A 14131-nucleotide genomic window follows, 5' to 3' on the forward strand; every position below is an offset into this window, starting at 1 on the left:
CAGACAGATGTGGGGCATGAGCCCCTTGTACCCACTGCATCACTGGCGTTTGCATTAACGTTAACAAAAATCTACCCTAGGGGAAATGAGAACAGAGCCATGTGAAGCAAGTGCGTCCGGGAAAAGGGGGACCGGAAGTAGAAACAGACTGGCTCAGGCTGAAAATGGTGCAGGAGGGGAGACACAACTAAGGGTAAAAATCACAGGGAGGAGCCGCCGATTCCCTGGACCCCACCCTTATCTTCCCTAGAACTGGCTCCAGAGCAGCTGGGGATCAGAAGAGGAGGTGGCAGTGATCCTGTGCGGTTGAGGGAAGAAGGTTCTACTCTTATCTTCTTGGTGGTAATTGGAAGGGAGTTTGTTGTACTAATATTGTTTTTGCTTTGACTGCTCACCTGGGGCCAGGAGCCAGTCCTCAGGGGCTTGTACCTGATGTTGGGGAGTCAGAAAGAGAGGGTGGGAAGCCTGCTCAGCACCTGGGCTGCTCTGTGTCAGAGAACTTAATTCATTTGGAGCTTGCAAGGCCGGATATTCTTTCATTCTTCACGTACCTGAAGTGATAAATATCCTTAATGTGGCTAATCTTAAAACTATTTTTAGTGCTGTTGAATTTCATGGTTGTTGGGACTTCAACTTCTGTCTTATGGATGGAAGTGGTTTCTTTTTTTTCTTCCTTGTAGGTGCAATAAATGTGGCTAATAAAAGGGGGTCTGGATGATTATCTTCTCTGTCGTTTTGTTAAATCTTTACAAGAGGCAACGTCAACATTCCAATACAACAAAAATCAAACTAAATAGTAAATCTTAACCCTCTGCTTCCATTTTCTACACCTAAAACCCAGAGAAGGTGTAAATGCTTCCATAATTTAATGAGGTAGATGACTTAAAAGAAATAAAAAAAAAAAAAAAAAACTGACCTCCATGTACGCTGCGTGATGGCTTCAAATAACTAAAACGATATCCCATTTGCCAGCCCTAGAAGCGTCCGTGCTATTGCTCTTTATTTGAGACCTGTCTGCTTCTCCTTGCCTTTTTCTTTCCTGGTGTTTAGAGGCGAGTGGTGCTCCGGTCTGCTAGTGCTGATCACTTAACTCCCAGGTGAAACTTTATTCTGCTACTTGGCAAATGAGCCTCGCTAGTTACTGTTCCTTCTAAGCTATGAGGAGCTGTGCTACCTCTGGTTTCTGTACTTTTCAAGTGTATTGTCCAGGATTCTTCTAAACCTTATGGGATAACTTTTTTTTTGAAAGATTTATATATAAATGTAACTCCTTTTTGTAGCAACTTTCAAAAGCCATTTATGCACATAAAATGCATTGCTAAAGTCTGTAGACAACTTGGTGGCATAGTGTAGCAATCTTCAAAGGCCCACTTACCCTGAGTAAAGTGCATTTACAAGTGCAAATGTGTTTTTAAAATTGGGCCCTTTATTTGTTTACCTCTTTAATCCACTCTGGAGTAGCTAGGTGAGGTAAGTGTAATCCAATTTAGAGTCAACTTAACTTAAAAAAAACAAAAAACGGAGGGTTCTGCTTAGTGCATTTTGACAGATCCATATCACAGGTAGTGAATGAAGCTCCTTAAAAGCTAGTAGAAGGGTTGGTAACCTTGATGTCAAGGTTATGGCAGAGAGGGAGACAAAATAAGTACTTATTCTACACAACTAAATGTACTTCGGTGCTAGCATTAAAACAAGCTGAGTCCATTGTTGGCCTACCACCTAATCTATATCCCACTCCATGTAAAAACTACACAGCTATTTACAGGCTTATTTGTATGTCTAGTTAATTACTACTTTATATTTTACTCATTTTTGTAATTCTTCTTGTAAATTGTCATTGGGTTTATTGCTGCATTGAAGATATTGACACACTAGCTCCATGATAGGGGAGAGGAGTCCTATAAACTGTTGGCAGAAAATGCAAGCTTCAGCATATGTCTGAAGCTGAAATATTGTACTTTTTATTTCCTTCTCAAAAACGTTTAGCTAACTTCTTTTTTTTTTTTTTTTTTTTAAGGCTTGAAAGAATGGCTTCAGAAGCAGCTGAACCACAACAGGTAGGCATGAAATACTTTGCTTGAGCTGGCTCAGTTTTCCATGGTTGCACTGTAGCTGGATTGCTAACTCTCTCTCCAAACTTTGACTTGCCAGAATGTGGCAGTGAGGGTGGCTAACCTGCCCTTGGTGAGCTCTACCTGTGACATGGTTTCATCTGCTTACATCAGCACGAAAGAGAATCATCCCTACCTGAAGTCTGTCTGTGAGGTGGCAGAGGAGGGGGTGAAGAGCATCGCTGCTGTGACCCTTGCAAGTACAAAGCCCATCATCCAAAAACTGGAGCCACAAAGTAAGTGATGGGAACTGCTCAACTGAATAGGATTCATATTTTTTCCATCCATTTGAGGGAAAGCAAATGATTGAGGCTTGTATCTAACTAGAACTGGCATCTTTAAGATCTTGTGGGGTTTTTCTTAAGTACTCTCTGTCAATTTATTTAATACTAAATACACCTTAACTCAGAATATGTATGGTCAACTTAATGTCTAGACTCATCTGTTTTTATGGTGTGTGACATATTAAGCACTCTATTGTATGATCCAACAGGAGACTTTTTTTTTTTTTTTTTTTCTTAAATTCTCCCTTTCATTAAAGGAAATCCAAACCTTTATTAGCTATGGGTGGGAGAGGGAGGTAACATCCCACATCCTACTGAGATTTATTTTGGCCTGGCAATCACCTGTACCTTTAGGTTCCTGCCTCCCTTGCACTGGGACACTAAGCTTTTACTTGCATTTGCCTGGGATTTTTTCCCTGTCTTTATTTTTCTCAACAGCTCTCAGCTGGTGGCCATGCATAGCTCTCTGGCCAAAACTCTATAATCATGAGCTCTAAGTCTGGGCACTAAGTGGTGTATGGTGAGTGCAACCCCAGGCCCTAGGGACAGTCTAATACTACCTCCCCAGCAGATTTGATCCAGGTCCTCCACGTGGTGCACAGTAATGCTGCTGGGCTGGCCCATCTTCTCTAACAGGACTGGACATCAACTGCAGGTAGAGCATCACTGCTACATTGGAAGACTTCATTTCCTGAATGAGAATTCCCCCTTCTATCCAGCAGACATTGCCTGATCTTTTGGTCTGCTTCTAGTATCTTTCCTACTTATTTATTGCATATGGCAACTTGGATTCTTGCTGTGCAGCTGATATTCAATTTCAATTAATACAAAAAATTCTAGTAAGAACTAGTAGCATGGGGGGTTAACTCCATCCTCCCTTCGGGCCGATACAGTATAATGCACTCCGGAGCGCACTGTTAACATGCATCCAACCCGCAGAACCTAATAGCACCCTCAACATGCAAACGCATGTTGATGGCCCTATTAGGTATTCCCGCACGGGAAAGTGCACAGAAAAGCAGTAAAAACTGCTTTTCGTGCACCCTCTGACTTAATATCATGACGATATTAAGTTGGAAGTCCCAAAGGGTAAAAAAAAAAAAATTTGAAGTCGGCCTGCGGCTAAACCGGATGCTCAATTTTGCTGTCGGCGGGCTCTACCTCTGCCTGTTTCTACCGCCGGGTCTCATTTAAATACAGAATCGCACGCACAGGCGAGTGGGCATTTGCCCGCAGACTTCACTGAATTGGCCTGAAGGTGAGGGGGGTGGGGATGTCACCTTTTGGCAGCTGCAAAGGTGGTAAAAGCCAGCCAACGGGCCTGGAACCAGGATTCTCCCAATAGGGAATCAAATATTGAGGCCTGAGGGAGTTATGTACCCAGCAAGACAAGTCTACACTAGTCTCTTGAGAAGTTTTTCAACAATCCAAATATCAAGAACCAGTTGGAGCACCAAGATGGACAATTTCAGCAGCATATCTCCAGAATTAAACTTCAAAACCTTTCTACCCATTACTTGTAGTTCTCAATCAGCTGAACATTTTTCAGCATTTTCCCAGTCAGTTGTCAGAGGGCCCCAGATGTAGCATTGCATGATGCCTCTTCTACGAAAGTCTCACAAGCTGTGGGCTTTCAAAGTTAGACAGAACCCCTCAGTCAACTAGGACAGCCTTTATCTCCTTGTAAACCTTCCTGGGCTACTTCAGCTCAGAAACCACTTTAGGCACTGCACAAGGTTACAAGCCTCCAAACCTAAACTTCTGACTCTCTAGTCTTTAGTGCAACATGTCTCAACTGCTCCAATCTTCTTTAGGAATAGAAAGCCTTCTCTCATTGTCCAAAATGCACCTTCTAGAACCTTCCTTCAGTTGGAAAGCTCCCCATGTTAAACATAGCACATAATTCAACCTTAAGCTGCCTTACATTTTTTTTTTTCCTATTTGTGATCTGTTTGGTGTTTTGGACTAGAATAACTCAGCTTCATCTCGTGGTTCCCTGTCCCTTTAGGTTGCTGAGGGAATGGGTTGGATGTTGCCTGCTTGGTGTAATGGGCAGCAGGCAGGTTGCAATCTGTAAAGTCAACTAATACAGCTTATTCTCTGGGACCCACAGCTCCATCTCTGCCTAAGCTTCCCAGCACTATTGTGGTTATAAGGGAAACTTCCCCAGCTTATTGCTATAGGAAGCCTAGAATAAACTTGTTCATAGCCAGATCCAGGTGTGCTTGGTGGGTTCCCCCATACCTCCATGAGAAACATTACTATGAAGGAGAAATGACTCTGCTCTTCTGTGGAGGCATGAAAGGAAACCTTTAGAGCAACAAGAGTAGAAAAATAAAACCATGCATGGTTCTGTACATACTATTCAGGTGGCACCAGACAAGGGAGGGAGGAAGATGACTGACTTGCTAAGTTATAGAAACATAGAAATGATGGCAGAAGAAGACCAAACGGCCCAGCAAGCTTCACATTTTTTTTTCTCATACTTATCTGTTTCTCTTAGCTCTTTGGTTCTATTTCCCTTCCACCCCCACCATTAATGTAGAGAGCAGTGATGGAGCTGCATCCAAGTGAAATATCAAGCTTGATTAGTTTGGGGTAGTAACGGCCACAATAAGCAAGCTACACCCATGCTTATTTGTTTTACCCAGACTGTTATTCAGCCCTTATTGGTGGTTGTTCTTCTCCCCTGCCGTTGAAGCAGAGAGCTATGCTGGATATGCATTGAAAGTGAAGTATCAGGCTTACTTGGTTTGGGGTAGTAACCGCCGTAACAAGCCAGCTACTCCCTGCTTTGTGAGTGCAAATCCTTTTTTCCACATTTCCTCTTGCTGTTGAAGCTTAGAGCGATGTTGGAGTCACAGTAACCATGTGTATGTTTATTGAATAAGGGTATTATCTCCAGGCAGTAGCCGTCATTCTGGCGAGCCACCCACTCTTCATTGACGCCTCTTGACTTTATGGATTCACAGTGTTTATCCCACGCCCCTTTGAAGTCCTTCACAGTTCTGGTCTTCACCACTTCCTCCGGAAGGGCATTCCAGGCATCCACCACACTCTCCGTGAAGAAATACTTCCTGACATTGGTTCTGAATCTTCCTCCCTGGAGCTTCAAATAGTGACCCCTGGTTCTGCTGGGTTTTTTTTGTATTTTTTTTTCCTTGGATCATTAAAACCTTTCCAGTATCAGTCTGTATCATATCACCTCTGCTCCTCCTTTCCTCCAGGGTATACATATTTAGATTCTTCAAATCTCTCCTCATAAGTCATTTGATGAAGACCTTCCACCTTTTTGGTCGCCCTTCTCTGGACCACCTCCATCTTGTCTCTGTCTCTTCGGAGATACGGTCTCCAGAACTGAACACAATACTCCAGGTGAGGTCTCACCAAGGACCTGTACAAGGGGATAATCACTTCCCTTTTCTTACTCTATATTCCTCTCTCTATGCAGCCCAGCATTCTTCTGGCTTTAGCTATTGCCTTGTCACATTGTTTCGCCGACTTCAGATCATTAGACACAATCACCCCAAGGTCTCTCTCCTGCTCCGTGCACATCAGCCTTTCTCCCCCCATCGAATACAGTTCATTCGGATTTTCACACCCCATATGCATGACTCTGCACTTCTTGGCATTGAATCTCAGCTGAAGAGGTTAGGGCTGTTCAGCTTGGAGAAGAGACGGCTGAGGGGGGATATCATAGAGGTCTTTAAGATCATGAGAGGTCTTGAACGAGTAGATGTGACTCGGTTATTTACACTTTCGAATAATAGAAGGACTAGGGGGCATTCCATGAAGTTAGCAAGTAGCACATTTAAGACTAATCGGAGAAAATTCTTTTTCACTCAACGCACAATAAATCTCTGGAATTTGTTGCCAGAGGATGTGGTTAGTGCAGTTAGTGTAGCTGGGTTCAAAAAAGGTTTGGATAAGTTCTTGGAAGAGAAGTCCATTAACTGCTATTAATCAAGTTTACTTAGGGAATAGTCACTGCTATTAATTGCATCAGTAGCATGGGATCTTCTAGGTGTTTGGGTAATTGCCAGGTTCTTGTGGCCTGGTTTGGCCTCTGTTGGAAACAGGATGCTGGGCTTGATGGACCCTTGGTCTGACCCAGCATGGCAATTTCTTATGTTCTTATATCTTCGACCACTCTTCCATCTTCCTTAAATCCCATCTCATTCTCTCCACTCCTTCCGGCATGTCCACTCTGTTGCAGATCTTAGTGTCGTCCACAAAAAGACAAACCTTACCTTCTATCCCTTCCGCAATGTCACTCACAAAGATATTGAAAAGGACGGGTCCCAACACGATCCCTGCGGTACACCGCTTAAAACCGCTCTCTTCAGAGAGAGTTCAATTTACCATCCAGTTTCATCCTTTCTAGGTAACACTTCAGTCCCCCCCCGTTACCATACAGGGTCTGACACAGCCAGGGAATGCTGACCCCTTGCTGTCTAGTTTGGATGATGACCTTGTGCTAGCAGTCCTTGAGCTGCCATAACTGGCACCTTGCTCTCCTTCCTCTGCCCATAAAGCTGATGTGGTGGCACCACTCCTGCTTTTGTTAGTGCACTTGTAGCCAATGACAGAGTCCTCCCCCACTACTGCTTCCAGGCTTTGCTATGTTGATGTGGAGCTGTCTGACAGGCCCTGCTCTTGTAGCATTGTTAAGTCTCTTTCAAATGCCAGCACGGGAATCCCAAAATAGTGTGCCTGGTGGAGTTGGAACGCTGGCTCCTTGATGGGAAAGACTTTTGAGAAGCAGGGAGCTCTGGATGGGGAGCCCACAACACCAGGGTCCAAGTATAGTCACTTCTCTCACTGGCAACCTGTTTATAATGGACTTCTAGGTAATGTCATAAGTGGCTTGAATGCATAGTTTTTCCTATCCTGCTTGTCTGAATGTTCACAGAGCAGGAGTGTAGCTGTCTGTCTTTCTTTTGTAGTTGCTCTTGCCAATAACTGTGCCTGTGTAGGCCTGGACAAAATTGAAGAGAAGCTGCCTGTCCTTCACCAATCTACTGACAAGGTGAGGTGGTTTTTTGTTAAACATCACGGCAGGATGTCAAGAGATCCGCATTTACACAAAGTCTTCCATGTGCTTCTCTAAACAGAAATAGCAACAGCACACGACTCTCTACCTTTCTAGGTATATACCCTTAACACCCCCTCCCCCTCCCCTATCACCAACAAAGGTAGAAAGTCATGTGAGCTGCAGCCAGAGCTCTAGCAACAAGCTGACCCCATTCTACTACTCTTTCCTTCCTCTTTTTAAATCTTTATTCAGCAAACTGAACTACTTGAAGGTGACCTATGGATGCTCACAAGTTTCCCATCCCATGGGTATTGAGAGAATGCAGGGGCTCCTCAGGGTTGCCTTAACTGGGGATTAACCAGGTTCTGTTGCTTTGCATGGACACATCAAAACTTCATGCAGCTGGAAATCTGATCAGAATGTACTGAGGCTCTTAAAGCAGTGTTTCTAGTATATATAAATGCCTCTAAGTGCAGCTGAAGCTTCTCTATGCAAGGAAGGGTCAGTAAACAATGGTGGCTTCCATGTGGAACAATAGAAAATATGGCCAAATGTGATCATAACTGAACTGGAGTAAGGAAGGTGGTGAATAAAGATTCGGTAGGAGCAGGTTACAACCTGTTGTAGAAATGAGGGCAGTTGATAGCAGGATTCTGGAGAAGTAAAAGGGAGCCATGGATATCAAAGCTTGGTGTGATCAGAATTCCTGGGCTTGGACCAGATTCTGTTCTCGCAGCCTGTGGAAACTTGATGCAACAAGTGGCAGTCCTCAGATGTGACCATCTAGTACTAACTGTGTAATTCTTCATGTAGATTGTTGCTAATGCCACAGACATGGTGGTTGGTGCAAAAGAAGCTGTAGCAGGGACTGTGATGGGTGCCAAGGACACCATTGCCCATGCAGTCACTGGAGTGGTGGACAAGGCCAAGGGAGCTGCACAGGAGAGCATGGAAATGACAAAAGCTGTTGTGACTGGGAGCATTAACTCTGTTCTGGGAAGCCCCATGGTGCAGGTTGTGAGCACAGGGGTAGATGCTGCACTGAGCAAGACTGAGGCCCTTGTGGATCAGTATCTCCCAGTGACTGAAGGGGAAGCAGGTAAGGAGCAACTGGACTTGCAAAAAGCTTCATGAAATGTCTGCACTAGCTTTTTAGAATAACTTGTGCCACTGACTGACCCAAGTTCTTCTGGATTCCTATCCCTCAATTATTCCCTTTCCTCTGGCTTTGTGCAATTCCTGGCTTTTCCAGGATTGGTTATAAAAAATGTATTTCTTGGGGCTAACGTCTCCAGTTCCAAGGAGTGGCTTCTCCTATTTTGGGGGAGGGAGGCTGACATTCAAGGCCCGGGCAGTGTAGTGAAAATACCTCTGCTGGTGTTCTGTACCCACTCCATGATGGTGCTGCAGGAACAGTCTGGACAGCTTGCATGGTCAACAAACTTTACTGTGACCTTTCATCATAAGGGTTCTGCTTTTCATCTGTGCCCCACCATGATGTATGTACACATTGGATCCCCCCCCCCCCCACACAGTACATGTATCCTCAGAACAGGGTCCTGGGGTAGAGCTGGTCCCTCAGCATGAGAGAGGGGTTTCCTTGCCCAACCAGGATCTCTCAATGTGAGGAGAATCCACTTCAATCTCAAAATGGTACCTGAAGTCCCCATGAGTCCAGTTCATACCCATCCTGGTTCCCAAAATATGGGTATCCAGACTCATCGTGAAGCTCTGCTGCTTGATGCAGCCAAGCTCCAGGGTGGGGAGGAGGGGTGCTAAACCTTTCAAAGCCCCAAAAAAATCCTCTGAGATAATGAGTCACTGCTCTCCTTCCCATTGCAGGGGAAAGGAGTACACAGGTCTTCTCACTCCTGGCCTCTGTATTCAGGTCTTGCCCCTTACAGCCTTGACAGTTCCACCCAGGGTACACCCAAAACTCACAAACTGTTACCAAAGGAGGAATAGACCCTACCTGGCAAGGTGTGTACTGGAAAAATGAGTATCTTAAAATTAAAGATGAGCCAAACCAGGTCCTTGCCTCACAATCCAGACCAAGGACCACACTCTGACTTCTAGTTCTCCCCCCCACCCCTTCTAGGCATGAATTCACCCACTTCAGAGCTCCTCTGAGGGAGGTGCTGATGGGATGGTATCTCCTTCCTTCCTTATCTATCCTAAGGGCAGGGATCTAGGGCCACCACAGAGACCAGGGGTTTCTACATCTTTTTACTTCTGTCTCAAGATAAGATTTGAAACCCAGCTGATAGTTGCTTTCTTCTCTCGTTTTAGCCAAAGATGCTACTGGCAGCCAGAAGCCAAGCTACTATGCTAGACTGGGATCTCTGTCTTCCAAGGTTGGCAAGCAAGCTTATGAGCAGGCCTTGATCACAGTGAAAGATGCTAAATGCAGGAGCCAGGAGGCCATCTCTCAGCTCCATCACACCATTGATCTGGTAAGATATGTGGTCTCCATTGATCTTGTTCCAAGAGCAGTACTAACATGCTAGCTTGGATGAAAAGGAAACCTGCACTGAAATCATCTGTTTGCCGCCACCTAGTATTGTAATTCAGCAGTGCATGATAGGCTGGGTGCCTTTTGGTCTTTGCATCAGCTGATAGCTTCCAGGATTAAGACTGCTTGCAGGTATTGTCATTGACCTTACTAGTGTTGATGTTTTGACTTTCTCCAGCTGGAGGAAAGAGGGCTAAAGCAGAATGATTTATACTGAAGACTAACTTCAGGTTTTTCCCCCAATGTTTACCAAGCCTGTTTACTAATAGCAGCACTGTCTCCTGATTTCAGATGGAGTATGCCCAAAAGAGTCTGTCTAGTGCCAACCAGAAGCTGCAGGATGCCCAAGAGAAGCTGCACCAGGCTTGGGTAGCATGGAAGAGAAACATAGGACAGCAGGATGGAGAGGAAGCTCCCAGCAGAGAGGTAAACAGCTTTTGGGTGGCTTAATGTTTCCAGGCATTCAGTCTGCATAAACTTCTAACACTGGCAACAGTGCCTGGATGCATCTTCTGACATGCCTTGAACATTGTTCTCAGCCAGTTTGAACTTCCTTTCTGTAGAGAGCTGTATAGACAAGCTATAACTGTCATTGCCCAATATAAGCAAAGCTATCCTGATGTTGGAATGCTTTTGTATTCTCTAAGTGGGAGGTGACTTTAGGTAAATTGCCCTTCCTGGACACAAAGGCCCAGCTTCTGAACAAATTGATTTTACATCAACCTCTCAATTCTACTTTTGTTTGGGTTTTTTTTTTTAATTGCTGATCTGCTGTCTTGGGCCCCATATGCATTCTGAGCTACTCAGCCCAGCCATCATAGCAAGAGTCCTCTGCCTCAGCTCCTTCACAACATGAGATGTGCACCCCAAATCCAGCCACTAGGTATTGTTTCAGATGCCATACCTGACTAGCCGAGGGCCATAAAACCTGAGTCAAACTGCTCACAAGTACTGTGCATAGCAGTGGACAGCACAGCTGAGCCATGGAGTCAGCCCCTCAACTATCTTGCTGATTCATTTTGACAAGGTGTATTAAGCTGGCATCACTAAGCCTAATGAGACCAGTTGCCCAGAGCTTTGCATTAAGGGTGGCAGGAAGAGACCCAGCTCTTCTTGATATCTAAGCTTTATGGGACATGGGTCTGTGATAAGCATTGCCCATCCTTTGCAGTAGTTTGGTTTTCTCTGCTAATATAGACCACGTTTCTTCCAAAAGACTGACTTGCTCTCCTCCCAGCTCCCATTCTGCATTTATATTGGGCATATCTGGAAGTTACGGGGCCATGAACCCCATGAGACTGCCAAGGTGGTTCTGATTTGGGAACAACTGGGATTCCAGGATCTTAGGGCAAAGGATCCCCTCTACCTCAAGTAACACTTGCACAATAAGTTGGTGTTTCCAAAAAGGTTTATGGTGGTACTGGGAGAATTGTAACAACTTGACCACCCTCTTCAAATTACGACATAGCAGAACAAAAATCCAAACTGTTCAGCTGGGGCTTACTGACACCTAAACCTTATGATACTTCCATAAGAGAACCTCTCCGGCTATGACCTTTTTTCCTTTTTGATACTTGAATTGTGTGGGTAGTTTCTCTTCTCACAACCCTCTTAAAGTAGGGCAACTTCCCTTTGGCAGAATGCAGTGCTCCTCACTCATTGTATTTTATGAGACTTCTGACAATTGACACTAGAAGTGTCTGCAGCTATTTGGTGTAGGACCTCTTCTGCTGGAGCACACTCCAAGGAGCTTGGACTACTTCCAGGATGTGTCAGAGGTTCAATTTTTTAGAAAACAATTGAAGACTTGACTCTAAATGTACTTAACTCTTGTACATCTGGGTTGGTGGTTGGTTTTTTGTTTTTTTTAAGCTGTGAATGGATTTTTTTTGTAATCCAGTGAATAGAGCTGTGGAATAGAAGTTTTGCTAAATATGCCATGAAATCTGACCTGCTTGGAGCAGGTGATGGGATCAAGCCCTCACTCCCTCTTGTGGCTCCAGAGAATCCAAACTTGAGTGCTGGATTGCTTCAAGAGAGCCACAACTTCCAGTTCGATCAGTTGACTATTGGCCAGGGAGTGTCTGGCGTAACACTAGACCCACTCTGACACACACTTACTAGACTGGTGTGTGACACTGACACCCTCACTCCCCCCCCCCCCCCCCTCCCCAGACAAGCAAAGTGTAGCCATACAGACTCTGAGGGCCCAGGCTATTGAGTAAAGGAACAAAACAATGATTGGCAGAAATACTACCAGTATCTGATTTTCATATCTGTAGCTCATCTTTATCCAGTGAGTGGAACATAGTAAGCCAGCCATTTTCTGTGATTTCTAAAGTGTCTTTTCTGTTTTTAGCACATTGAATCACGTGCCCTGGCTATTGCCCAGGACCTGTCTCAACAGCTTCAGACACACTGCCTCACACTGGTATCAAGCATCCAAGGTTTGCCCCAAAACATCCAGAACCAAGCCCACCACGTTAGCTGCCTGGCTGGAGACATCTACCAGAACCTCCACTCTGTTGGCTCCATCAGAGACCTGTCTGATCAGCTCCTCAGCACCTGCAAAGAACAGCTGAAGAAAATGAAGGAATCCATGGATGAGATGATGGCTTATCTTGCTAACACTACACCACTCAACTGGTTGGTAGGACCTGTGAGCCCAGAGCAGAAGCAAGAACAAGCCAGCCAACAAGAGTCTGAACACAGCAGCTAAAGTGCACTAGTCTAGCACTAATTCCAGTTCTGCTAAGCTACAGAAGTGACTATTGTGTGAAGATGTTACATAGAATATCAAGCGTGACCAATTGCCCTCTTGATGGGACACATGGTATTGTGCTGTCTACTAGCAACTAGTGAGATGGATGTGGGAAGTCGGTGTCATCTTTCAAAAGGAACAATGATACAAACTACTCTAGCACTGGTTCCACTTAATGTTCTGATTTGAAATAAGGTGGAGTGCCTTTAACCCTAGTATGTCATTTTATATAGGACTTCTGCAAAATGAAATGCACTAGATCTTAAATTTCTAGATTGTTTTGGTAGGCTATGCTGGGAAGACAGACAATAGAAAGCAGAGTTCTGTAACCAGGTTTAAAGAGCACTGGAAGTCCTGTATGCTGATAAGCAGTTTGCAGATCTTTGACTTCATGAAGCAGGGTTGCTTAGGAACTCCACATGTACCCTAAATGTTATAAGACAGTTCACAATAGGCATAACTACCCCATCACAGGTTTCCAAGTGGGTCTTGCAAATAGGTATAGTACTAAATTAACATTTGTAAAGAAAATAACTGCTTGTTTGTGGTATAGCAATAAATGTTTTGGCAACTACACACGTTCATGATGGATTTCTTTAAGTTTTCAAATAGTGTTGGATAACATGTCTGTCTGAAAGGTGATAGATGCAGAGAACCAAAATACCTGAGCCTAAGCATATTTAGTGTATGGGGGTAGATTTGGGAAAGCAAGAGTGGAGTTTGGATGGAAGATGGTAACCTATGTGTTCCCTTGCTTCAGCACCATATAAAGCACAGCAGATGTCAAGGTGGTACGCTTGTATATCTGTCAGGCTAGCCTCTGCTAAAGCCCAGCACTTGGCATGCAGCCTCCACCCTCCAGGGTAATTGCATTAGCTTTTGAGAATACTTGGTCCCTTGGATAGACTCCAGCTCTCCTTCAGATGCTGCATAAGTGTAATCACTCCTGTGATGGTCTGTATCCTTGGCCAGCCACAGCAAGTTGTTTATCTGAACTTGCTCTCAATAGCTTCACTAAGTAGTGGGAGAGGCTGGAAAAGCCATCTCTTGGAGGTCCTGAATATTGCAATAGCAGCAGAACTTATTCCCTGTCCCTACTAGGACTGAATCCCTTCCTGAGAGAGGAATCATCAACTTTTATACCTTGCAAGATCCCTTGAAGCATTGAGGGTGGTGTTGCACTCTGGTCTGTTTTTTTTTATTTCCTTTTCTGACAAACTTAAGTCACAAAACATAGTTGTGGTCTAGGCCATAAAAAGGAATGACCACTCAAGACGTTCTTAGTGCAGGACTAGTCTTCATTGCCTCTGTAAATGATGGGTGGGCACAAGTAGCATACACACACTCCATAGGAAAGCTATTCCAGGCTTCGCAACTTTGACTAAAGATTTTCCTTGGAGCAGGAATTCTCAGACTTCAGGACACTGA

The 14131-nt window shown here is 44.5% G+C and overlaps 1 protein-coding gene across 2 annotated transcripts in view; it reads left to right on the forward strand.

Annotated features, from left to right (window-relative positions):
* The window catches only part of LOC115095387 (perilipin-2-like), a 40894-nt gene extending 27615 nt beyond the window's left edge, over window positions 1–13279 (forward strand). Inside the window, exons 1-8 of one of the 2 annotated variants that reach the window (XM_029608951.1) lie at window positions 222–342; window positions 2018–2057; window positions 2152–2347; window positions 7342–7424; window positions 8244–8529; window positions 9720–9883; window positions 10234–10368; window positions 12302–13279. In XM_029608951.1, coding sequence (XP_029464811.1) covers window positions 2028–2057; window positions 2152–2347; window positions 7342–7424; window positions 8244–8529; window positions 9720–9883; window positions 10234–10368; window positions 12302–12661 — 1254 coding nt within the window. In that variant the 5' untranslated portion in view covers window positions 222–342; window positions 2018–2027 and the 3' untranslated portion in view covers window positions 12662–13279. Of the gene's footprint in view, window positions 1–221; window positions 343–2017; window positions 2058–2151; window positions 2348–7341; window positions 7425–8243; window positions 8530–9719; window positions 9884–10233; window positions 10369–12301 lie in introns of those variants that run through there. The other variant, XM_029608963.1, reaches the window with a different exon arrangement.
* The last annotated feature ends 852 nt before the right edge of the window (window positions 13280–14131 follow it).

Source organism: Rhinatrema bivittatum, chromosome 1, assembly GCF_901001135.1.
Source record: "Rhinatrema bivittatum chromosome 1, aRhiBiv1.1, whole genome shotgun sequence".
NCBI lineage: Eukaryota > Metazoa > Chordata > Amphibia > Gymnophiona > Rhinatrematidae > Rhinatrema > Rhinatrema bivittatum.